Source organism: Vanellus vanellus, assembly GCF_965231255.1.
Source record: "Vanellus vanellus genome assembly, chromosome: 10".
Lineage (NCBI taxonomy): Eukaryota > Metazoa > Chordata > Aves > Charadriiformes > Charadriidae > Vanellus > Vanellus vanellus.
In genome coordinates, this window is record NC_138915.1 from 24,492,818 (window position 1) to 24,503,686 (window position 10,869).

Sequence of the window (10,869 nt, forward strand, 5' to 3'; positions counted from 1 at the left end):
GGGGTCCCTGCGCCGGGGCTGTGCCTCCCCGTGAAACGATCACGTTCCCAGCGCTCCATCCACTGAGCACCCTGGGACTGATGAGGAGCAGGGCCAGGCATCCCTCTCCACCAGTGCCCGGGCATCCCCAGGCGGCTTGGCATCCCGAGTGCCCTGGAAAAAGCTTCTTCACTGTGTTGAGAAGTGGCCCCGGGCCATGGTGCTATAGGCAGAGGGAGCAGGCAGGGTCTGGGGACCCGGCCTCCTGCTGGGTGCGGGCGCTGGGGCCGGTGCCGGGACTCGGGGACCCCGGAGACCCTGGGAGCGGGGCCTCGAGCTGGACACTTGGCACCTCTGCCCCTCTTTGCGCTGCAGAGAATCTCTTTTGTGTCAGTCGTTTCTCTTTGCAGAGACGTTTTTTAAGCAGATCTTTAGTTCTTTACACACTAACGGAGTCGCCGCGTTTTGTCCTTTGTAAAGATTTTAAAACCAAGTGTTCTTGATATAAAATAAAAAGCCAGTTAGAAGCCAGCGTGTGCGCGCAGTGCCGGCCCCCCGCGGCCCCCACCTGCCGCGGGCAGGCGCCACGCAGGGCACTGCCTCCTGCGCCGCGGGGCCGCGCTCTTTTGTATTTTTGATATTCTCCCTCCTCTGTCGCCCGTGCCCACGTATCTCAGCCAAATAGCCTACCTGACGGCCCACCCATGAGCACCCCCCACTCCGGTCCACCCCACTGCCACCACTGGCCAGTGCCACCCACTGCCCCCTGTGGGCATCGCCCGCTGTGAGCACCGTCTGCCCACCGCTGTCACCCCAGGGCAGCACCCCGGCACCGTGTCCCAGCGCTCCCCACCCTGCCCTCTCCCCCGAGAAGCATCCCACGTCCCTTCACCGCTGCCCCTGGGCCACACTGTGCCCTCCCTGCCCGCACCGCTGCCCGAAAGCAGAGCCAGTGGGTTGCAGCCTGCGGCAGGGGTGGGCAGCGCTTCGGGGCTGGCAGGAGCAACCCACAGCGACTCTGGCTCCCACCTTGCTCCCGCTGGGGACTTTCCCCTATCGCGGGGTGACCCCCCCAGCTCCAGCATCTGGGATGTGCGGCTGGGGCAGGGGCTGCTCGAGTGGGGGCCGCTGGGGGTGACGCAGCCTGCGTGGGGCTGGGAGCACCCGTCCCGGGGCTGGGGCACCCGCTGGGCTGCCAGCAGTCGCTAAACTGCACATGTCTGTGGGTAGTGGGGCTCAAGGCAAGGGGCTTCGGCGCAGCAGTCGTGGAAAAGGAGCTGCCCGGGAGCCCACACAGGGCACCCCAGTCTCAACCCCCCCCTTCCCGTGGGCACTGGCACCTGGGGCTTCAGGAGGCAGGAGGAAGGGACGGGTCCTTGCAGGGACACCATGCCTTGTCCCTGTGCAAGACGGTCCGGCTGGCAGACGCTGCCCGCGCTGGCAGCCGTGACGCACCGGTGCCGGCTGGCCCTACTGCCTGGGGCCAATGCACCCCCGGCCCCGCACCCTGCCTCGGCCCCCGCCCCCTGACAGGGCTGAGGGTGAGGATGCTCGTTGGAGAATGTATTTATACCCTGTCACCCGCGCAGAGTAACAGATTCCAAATAAAACAGAAGTGATATTTTTAATAGCGCTGTGTCTCGCCTCTTCTTGGCGCGTGTGCAGGGGCCAGGGGCTCCCAGGCTGGGTGGGTTGCCCGGTGCTGGCTCACAGCCACACCAGCCAATGGCCATGCCTGCCGGCAGAAGGTTCCGATGGTCCCCCTGTCCCTGGCACCCACTCTGCGGAGGCAGCGGGAGGACCCCAGCGTCACCCCACCAGGTCAGGGTGCTGGACCCCCAGCACAGCACAGCGCGCACGCGAGCCAGCACCTTGTGACCCAGGATTGCCAACACAGGTTGCCACTGTGTGTGGGGGGGTCCCCACATGCCCCCAGCCCTGCTGGGCCCCCTGCCCCACCACTGGGACCCCATATGGGACCTCAGCTGCCCTGCAGCCCCTTCCCACCGAGCTTCCCCCGCCTTTCCCAGCCCAGCTCCCCTCCCCCTACGTGCCAACCAGAAAAGCTGCTGGTTTCATTTCTTTTTAATGTAATTTCAACTGGAGTCGCCATGGAAACCAGGCATGGGGCCTGAATCGCCTCCAGGCAGCGTGCAGGCAGTGGAACCAGGGCCGAGGCCCCGAGCCAGGGGGGCAGGCGGGGGGCAGGAGAGGGGCTGGGGGGGGGCTCTGCCCTGCTCTGCCGAGGGCCCTCGCGGCGGCAGTGCCACTGGCGCATGTCAGCCTGCTCAGCACAGTGCTCCAGCCCCTGCACCGCACTCCTCCATGGCCCCCGGTGCTGCCCAATATGGGGGTCCCACAGCCCATGCCCGGCATCTTGGAGATGTGGCACATGCCACGGGTAGCACGGGTATGGGCTTGGGCACCGGGCAGGGACAGTGACGGGTTCCTCGCCATAGGGCAGGTGGAGAGGCAGGCAGCCTGCCGTGCTGTGCCGTGCCATGCTGTGCCGCCATGGGTGGGGACACTGCAGAGCGCCTGGGATAGGCAGCAGCAGAGCCGAGTCACCATGGGACTCCTGCCCAGGGCACAGGGCTGCCTTCCCTTGGGCTCTTCCGTGCAGATGGGCGGAGATGCTCCCTGCGGGCTCGGATCTCTGGACAGGGGGACGACTGCCCACCCCAAAACCTGACTCAGCCCCATCCAGCTCTGCCCCAACCGCTGGCCCCTCTGGTCCCCAGGCCCTCCCTCATAGCCACCGGGTGGCCCTGTTTAGTGACCAGTTGCGAGAGGAAACAAGATGAAAAACCCACATCAGACCACGGGGCTGGGTTTCCATGGAAATGCCAGTGCTTCGCAGCACAGCACTAAGAGCTGCCACCTCACCGCGGCGCAAGCAGCGGGGCCAGCCCTTCCTGGTGGACAGTGGCCCATCCCGGTGACACCTGCATCACTGCCAGCTGCCCATGCTGCAGTGCCTGTTGCCCTCTGGAAGGGGAGATGCCTTTCTGCCCTAGAACAGGGGCCTGCCCTGCCCTTCTGCCCCCCCATCCTCATCCTTGCACGGCCCCAGCTGCCTGCTGTCCCCATGTGCCAGCACGGCCACCCCAGCTAGGACCCCAAGGGCAAGCTGGGGACAGACGTGTTGCTATTATGCTGCTGCCTTTGCAAAACTGCCGAGCCTGCCATCTGTCCAGCGCGTCCTTGACCATCAGCGGCGTTTCTTTAGAGACCTGGCAAAGCCCAGGGGACACAGTGTCCCAGAAGGTACATTCAGTTAACGTCCGTGTGATGACTGTGGGACATAGCTTCAGGGGACATGCTTAGGGCTGCCGGCAAAGAGAAGTGGAACTGAACCGCAAAGGTGTCCCTGGCATGGGGAGGGGGATGAGTGACCTGTGCCTGGCCCCTGCCTGCTCCAGGAACCACAGCCAGCAGGGCAGGGATGTTGCCCTGCACAGCAGCATCACCGGGAGAGCGTCCTGGTCCTGGTCCTGGTCCCTGCACTCCTGATGCACCCAGGACAGAGGACAACAGACCCACAGGCGGGCAGGACAAGCTGTTACAGCAGCACAAAGGGTTTCCGTGCTCCCCTGCTGCCAATGCCCTTCCCGGCAGTGCTAACTCAAACCAGAGGGTTTTGTCTCTCTGAGGGCAGCAGCCTGGATCCAGGGATGCCTGCGCTGCCGTCAGCACCAGCCTGGAAGCCCGGCAGTCCCAGCACTGCAGCAGCTACCCCGGCCGGCAGCCAGGCTGAGCCACGCATGGGGCCACCCCTGCGTGGGGCAGGACGGCAGGGGAAAGGGGGCTCCGAGAGCCTGCTCTGCAGCACCCTTTTTCTCCAGCAGCGGAGGTGTTCCAGTGACAGTTGGAGCTTGATGTCCTCCCCTGTACTGACGCAGACCGCCGGGCTGCAAGACCTCTGACCCCAGCAAGGTGCCAGCAACTGCGTCACCCCCCCCCGTCCCACCATCCAGAAACTCAGCCGCCTGTCTGCATTCAACGTGCCCGTGCCTCCGAGCTCTTCGCCCCAACTTCAGACACCAAATTAACCTCACCGCGAACGTCATTACCAAAAAGCCCCTTTCCAGGCCACACGGTCGCAGATGGGGCAGGTTTCTGAGCACCAGCAGCAGCGAGGCCGGCCATGGCTGCTTTGTACAGCTTGTCCTTGACCGCTGGCTTTTGCACAGGGGTTTTGCCTCCTGCAAACTGGCGGGGGGGGGTGGGGGGGTGGACGGAGACCGGGCAGGGGGGGGCGGTCAGCAGCACCCATCCCCGGGGGCTCCCGGTCCTCCCACCGCCTCCCGGTGAGGACACCGGGCTGGGCAGCAACGCCTCGCCTTCCTCCGCTCTCTTTCCTGGGTGTTGGGTTGTTTTAGTTTTTTTTTTTTTTTCCCCTCCGTTTTTCTCCTGTTTTCAGATGGATTCCCACGCGCGGAGCCCCCCGCGGCCCCCCCGGCCCGGCCCCGCAGCGCCACCTGCTGCCACCGCCGGGCGCAGCCGGCATGGGGGGGGGGGGGGGGGGGGGCGACCACCGCCCCGACCCGCACTGCCCCCCAGCCTGCCTCCTGCAGCCCCCCAGTGCCTCCCAGCCTGCCTCCCGCACTTCCCAGTACCTCCCACTGCCCCCCAGCCTGCCTCCCGCACCCCCCCCCAGTGTCTCCCAGCGCCCCCCAGCCTGCCTCCTGCAGCCCCCCCAGTGCTCCCCCCCCCCACTTAGCCCAGCCCAGAAATCCCCCAGTAGCCACCAGTCTGCCCCCCAGCCTGGCCCCACTTCCCCCGCACCGCGCCCCCCTCCGCCTTTTCCCCCGCCCCGGTCCCGGTGCGCTGCCGGGGCGGCGCCGGCGGCCGCTCCCGCTCCCGCCGCTGACTCAGCCGCCCCCTTATCGTGGGCCGAGATTGCGGCCCCGCCCGCCCCGCCCCCGGCCCCTCACTGCCCACCGCCCCCGCCATGCTAAGGGGGGACCCCCCCGGACGCCCCCCCAGTGCCCACCCTGCCATCCTGACCCCCACAGTGCCACCCTGCCGTCCTGACACGCTGGACAGTGGCACCGTGTCCATCCTCGCTCAGGGGGTGGCGGGATGGCAGGCCCACCCTGGGGACCCAAAACTGCGGGCCAGGGTCGCTACGTCCCGGCACGCTGCGGGGCCACGCGGGGTGCTGGGTGGCGGGGACCTTGGAGTGGGCCGTTAGTTGGGTTAATCGTTGACGGGCTGTTTGCCTTTCCCGGCTGCGCCGGTACACATTAAATCTGTGGGGGGTGGTGGTGGTGGCTCCCCAAGGACCAGCCGGCAGCAGCAGATCAAGGTGCTCTGGGTGCTGGGGGTGCCCACAGCCACCATCCTGGAGCTGGAGAGCGGGGTTCGGCCGTGGCGCATGTGTCCGGCTTGCAGGGGAGGTGGCAGGGAGGATGCTCACAGCAGGGCAGCGTGGCCACAGGGACCACGGAGCTCCCACTGGGGGGGCTGGCCCTGCCTCCGTGCTGCAGAGGTCCCTGGTCTGTCCCTGGGGGATGCTCGGCCGAAGCGGTGGGTGCCGGTGGGTGCCTCGGCAGGGTGAGCGGGGGCTGGACACACCTGCGGTGTTTTCTTGGCAGGGAGCAAGTCCTGGAAGGAGCGAGGCTGTTTGGGAGGGGGTGGGTGACGCGCGGGAGGGCAGTATAAAGTCCAGGGTGCCGCGCTGGAGGCTGAGGTCGCTGCGCTCCCCAAGAGCTTTGCCTGTCCAGGTGCTGAGGTGAGAGCCTGGTGGGCACGGCACCGCTGCCGGTGTGGCCACACGTCCCCCAGCTGGGGGGCACTGGGGGGGGGGGTCCAGGGTGGGGGTTGCAGAGGGGCTCGGCCATGGGCCAGGGAAGGCAGAGCCGGGGGTGCTGGCCCCCACGGGGGGAGCAGGGCGAGGAGCAGAGCGTGGCCCGGGCACCGGCTGCCTTCCCCGCAGCTTCACCGGAGGGTCTTTGCCCACCACCCTTTTGGCAGCTCCAGGCGCTCACGCCCTGAGCTAAACGGTGGAGGTGGCATTTGGGATGGCATTGCTGCCCTGCCACCTCCCTCACCCTGGCCACCACAGCAGCCCTCCAGTGGGGAGGTTTGAGTGGGTGTGCTGCTCCCCACCTGAGGCTGGGGACAAAACCCAAGGGACATGGCACCATTCCCACGGGGATGGGGCACAGTGTGATGGTTTGGCTGGGCCACCAGCCCTGAGGGATGTGGGCATGGGGGGTCTGCAAGCACAGGGGCTGTTGCCTTCACCAGCGTGTCCGAGCAGTGGGACGGCGTCAGTGGCCCCCCTGTCCTGGGTGAGGGCGCAGGTCCCACGGCGCATGGCTCTCAGCACTGAGCACAGCCCCCATCAGTGCACAGGCAGTGTCACCCCAGCAGACTCTTTCCCATGTCCCCAGGGGGACCGGGCACGTGCAGGGCAGCTCCAGCGCCCTCACAGCCATGCCTGCTGGCACCAAAACCCTGGCAGCAGAGCCTCAAGGGCATGGTGGGACCCACGGGGGCTGCACCCAGCCCCACGGCTCCCCACAGACTGCTCAGTGCCACACTGGGGAGCAGCCAGACCCCGACTCTGCTCATGGTGGCCCGTGCTGCCCATGCGGGGTGGGCATGCAGTTGGGGTCTGCCATCCATCCTGAGGAAGTGACCCCCCTAGGCACCCCAGGTGGCCGTCTAGCCCGGTGGCGCCCACGGCGTGGGTCACACCAGGCAGTGACGAGCAACCCCATGGCCGGCGGTCGAGGAAGGGGCCGTGGCTGTGGTCGGCATGGGGCGAGGTGGGAGCGGGTGCGGGGCCGGGCAGGGGGAACGCAGCACACAGGCACTTTGTTTGGCCGGGGTGGGCGGAAGTCAGGGCGTTGGATCTGAATGCTAAAGTGTGTTGTTCAGGGGCCGATAAAGGCCCCATTGTATGTAAATAGTTTATAAAGCAGCATATGACTTCCAGTGCAGGGCAGTGGCGGATAGAGACGAGGGCAGGCGGAGCAGAGCTCTCCTGCGGGAGACATGAGACCTTAGAGGGGCCACTGGGGGCAGCTCGCAAGGACCCTTCCTCACCGGCAGGTATGCGCTGCTGGGACTGTCCCCACAGCGGGGGGCAGCCAGAGGGTAGGTCCCAGCCCCCCAGCCTCGTGCTCTGGATGGGAAGCAGCTGCCGGGGCTGCTCGGTGCTGGCGGGTGGCTCTGGCGGGGTGGGGGTGTGTGCATGGGGTGCAGGGTCACCCCGTGCTCCCCAGGCAGGGACGGCTCTAGCAGGGTGGCAATGCATGGCTGAATGAACCCCCCAGCTCGGGGTTCCCCAGCCCCACTGCTGCAGGGAGTTGCTGGTGCAGAGGAGCCCATGGAGCTCCTTGGGTCCATCCCTGGCCAGAGAGCTCAGTGCTGGGTACAGATTGGGGGTCCCTGCGGAGGTGTGGGATCTTCTCCCCCATCCTCTGCAGCAGCCATGGGTCAGGATCGCCGTGCCGCTGTGGGGTGGCAGGGCACGAGCAGCTGGCACTGCAGGGCCAACCGGTCTCCTTCCAAAATACTGCCCTGAGCGGGAGCCACGCCGCTGTCCTGCCGTCTGTCCATCCTGCTGTCCACCTACCAAGGAGGTGGCAGCCAGTTGCTGCCGAGTCCCTCCTGGGGCTGCTACCACCAAGGGCCAGACCATGGTGGGTCTCAGCTGGGGGTCCTTCCCGCTCCTAACACCATCTCTTGCTGCTCACTCCTGCAGACGTGAGGAACGATGAACTGGGCTGGCCTCTACACGGTGCTGAGTGGGGTGAACCGCCACTCCACCGCCATCGGGCGCATCTGGCTCTCCGTCATCTTCATCTTCCGGATAATGGTGCTGGTGGTGGCAGCTGAGAGCGTTTGGGGGGACGAGAAATCTGCCTTCACCTGCAACACCCAGCAGCCCGGCTGCAACAGCGTCTGCTATGACCACTTTTTCCCCATCTCCCATATCCGTCTGTGGGCCCTGCAGCTCATCCTCGTCACCACCCCGGCCCTCCTCGTGGCCATGCACGTGGCCTACCAGCAGCACCAGGAGAAGAAGCTGCTGGCGCTGACAGGGCACGCAGATGCCAAGCACATGGAGGAGGTGAAGAAGCACAAGATACGCATATCGGGTTCCCTGTGGTGGACGTACGTCTGCAGCGTGGTCTTCAGGCTGCTCTTCGAGGCCGTGTTCATGTACATCTTCTACATGCTCTACCCGGGCTACCAGATGGTGCGGCTGGTCAAGTGCGAGGCTTACCCCTGCCCCAACACCGTCGACTGCTTCATCTCCCGGCCCACTGAGAAGACCATCTTCACTGTCTTCATGCTGGTCACTTCCAGCATCTGCATCGTCCTCAACATGGCGGAGCTGGTCTACCTGGTGGTGCGGGCCTGTGCCCGCCGAGGCCAGCACAACTCCAACCCCCCATCGGGGAAGGGCTCCTTCTACGGGCACAAGCTCTCCGAGTACAAGCAGAACGAGATCAACCAGCTGCTGACGGAGCAGGATGGCTCCTTGAAGGACATGCTGCGCCGCAACCCCGGGCTGCAGGAGAAGGGTGACCGCTGCTCTGCCTGCTAGGGTCAGCGCTGCGGGGGCCCCAGCCCTTGCCCCCACCCCACGGCCCTGTGCTGTCCCTGTCCTACGGATAGCATCCCTCAGGTGCTGGTCCAGCCCTCCCGGACAGCCAGAAGGGCATCCCGGGCCATTAAATCTCCATTCTCAGGCACTGCCTCCCTCCTTTCTGCTCTGGCTGGGACGTGCCGGGGGCTGGGGTGCCAGCGTGGGGTGCCCACCCCTGCACCCGAGCCCGGGTGAGTGCCACCAGGGGCTGTGGGGGCCACAGTGCCTGTGGTGGGCTGGGGCCGTGGCCGCAGTGCCCTGGCAGCAGGCATGCAGGAGCAGTGACCCCTGGGTGGCATTGAGCAGTGTCCAAGGGCTCACGCTCCCCCAGCACCAGCCCCTGCAGCCCCGAATATATTTAGAAAAGTGCCCAGACCAAAAATAGAGGGAAAAAAGTTTCCCCAGTGGCTGTTTCATCTGCCAGTCACAAGGAAAGCCAATGGGGCACGCAGCTGCCTCGTGCCCCAATAACGCTGCGTCCACCGTTGGGTGGACGGACAGACGGACAGAGCCGGGCGGACCTGTCTGCACCCCGCTGAGGAGCCGGGGACCAGCCAGGAAGGGGCCTCGTAGCATCCTACACCGCCCCGCCGAGGGGGAGCCGACGGCACGGGAGCACTGGGCTCTGCCCCACGCGCCCACCAACGGTGAGGGGTCCCCATGCCAGATCACCACCGCGGTGTCCCCCACGGTGCTCCCAGCATGGCGGGGCTGCTTTCTGTCGGAGGTCTTTGCTGCCCTCCCCGTGACAGGTTAGGGGGTCCCATGGGAGGCAGGGTGGGGACAGCCCAGGGACAGCCCTGGGTTGGGTCCCTGGCCGGATGGGGGATGGGGTGTCTGTCCGACGGGTTGTGGGGTGGCCGTGTCTGGAGGGCGGCTGTCTTGCAGGGCACCGCGGCACGTGCCATGGGAGACTGGAGCCTGCTGGGGCGGCTGCTGGAGAGCGCCCAGGAGCACTCCACAGTGGTGGGGAAGGTCTGGCTCACCGTCCTCTTCGTCTTCCGCATCCTGGTGCTGGGGGCGGCCGCCGAGCGGGTCTGGGGCGATGAGCTGTCTGGCTTTTCCTGCGACACACAGCAGCCCGGCTGCCAGAACGCCTGCTACGACAGCACCTTCCCCATCTCCCACCTCCGCTTCTGGGTCCTGCAGATCATCTTTGTCTCCACCCCCAGCCTTGTGTACCTGGGCCACATCCTGCACCTGGTGCATCTGGAGGAGAAGGCACAGCAGCAAGCGGCAGCACGGGCCGGCAGCGGGGCCAGGCGGCAGCGCCCCGGGCAGCCCCGGCTCCCTGCAGGGGACAGGCGGGGACGGGTCTTCATGCGGGGGGCCATCCTGAGAACGTACATCTGCAACGTCGTCTTCAAGGCTCTCTTGGAAGTGGGCTTCATTGTGGGCCAGTACTCCTTGTACGGGTTCCAGCTGAAGCCTCTCTACACCTGCAGCCGCTGGCCCTGCCCCAACACTGTCAACTGCTACATCTCCCGGCCCACTGAGAAGACCATCTTCATCCTCTTCATGCTGGGGGTGGCCTGCGTGTCCCTGCTGCTCAACCTGGTGGAGATCTACCACCTGGGTCTCACCAAGTGCCGGCAGGGCACAGGCCCCAAGTCCCGCATCCTGCCCAGTCCTGGCAGCCCTGAGGGGCCCCGCAGCACCCACCTCACCCTGCCCGGCAGTGGCAGCCCCGTGGCTGCTGGCAGAGCCCCCCACGGCCTGGCACCCCTGGGGAAGGCGGGTGCATGGCTGGGGGTGGCCAGTGGGTCCCACGGGAAGGTGCGAGCAGCAGACCTGGCAGTGTGAACGTGACCTGCGGGGATGTTCAGGGATTGGTGATGCACGGGCAGCCACAGTTGCGGTTCCGTCTCCGGGCCCTGCCAGGCTCGTAGCATGGACCATGCGGCCAGCGCGAGGGATGGGCATGGCCCTGGGGACGTGGTTCGGCCGCTCCCTGCGCTCCTGGGAGCAGCGGGGCTGGGAGCATGGCCAGGGGTCTGTCAGCCCTGGGGGAGCAAATAAAACACCCACTGCACCTCACTCGCCTCCTCCTCTGCCCACGGGCACCGCGGCATTGCTCTCCGACTGGTCTGTCCCATGGACACATTGCATGGCCGAGGCAGGGCCACGGCTGGGTGGTGTTGAGCTGCAGCCCTATAGGCAAGGGACGGGCAGGGACAGGCAGGGCATGCCAGGCTGGCAGCAGCGGGCTATCCCGGCATGCTAGCGCTGGCAGCGCACCAGGGGCATGGCAGGGTAGGAAAGCACCAGCAGCACAGGCA

At 66.4% G+C, this 10,869-nt stretch overlaps 2 protein-coding genes across 2 annotated transcripts; both read left to right on the plus strand.

The window, feature by feature from the left end:
* Nucleotides 1–7,711: 7,711 nt before the first annotated feature.
* GJB1 (gap junction protein beta 1) lies at nt 7,712–8,548 on the plus strand (the record flags this gene model as incomplete). Its single annotated transcript, XM_082488110.1, has 1 exon — nt 7,712–8,548. The coding sequence occupies one exon, from the start codon at nt 7,712–7,714 to the stop codon at nt 8,546–8,548; it is 837 nt and encodes a 278-aa protein (XP_082344236.1).
* A 948-nt stretch (nt 8,549–9,496) lies between these two features.
* Nucleotides 9,497–10,557, plus strand: LOC309675763 (gap junction alpha-3 protein-like; the record flags this gene model as incomplete). Its single annotated transcript, XM_082488140.1, has 1 exon — nt 9,497–10,557. One exon carries the CDS (start codon nt 9,497–9,499, stop codon nt 10,391–10,393), a length of 897 nt encoding a protein of 298 aa, XP_082344266.1. The 3' UTR covers nt 10,394–10,557.
* Between the last annotated feature and the right edge of the window lie 312 nt (nt 10,558–10,869).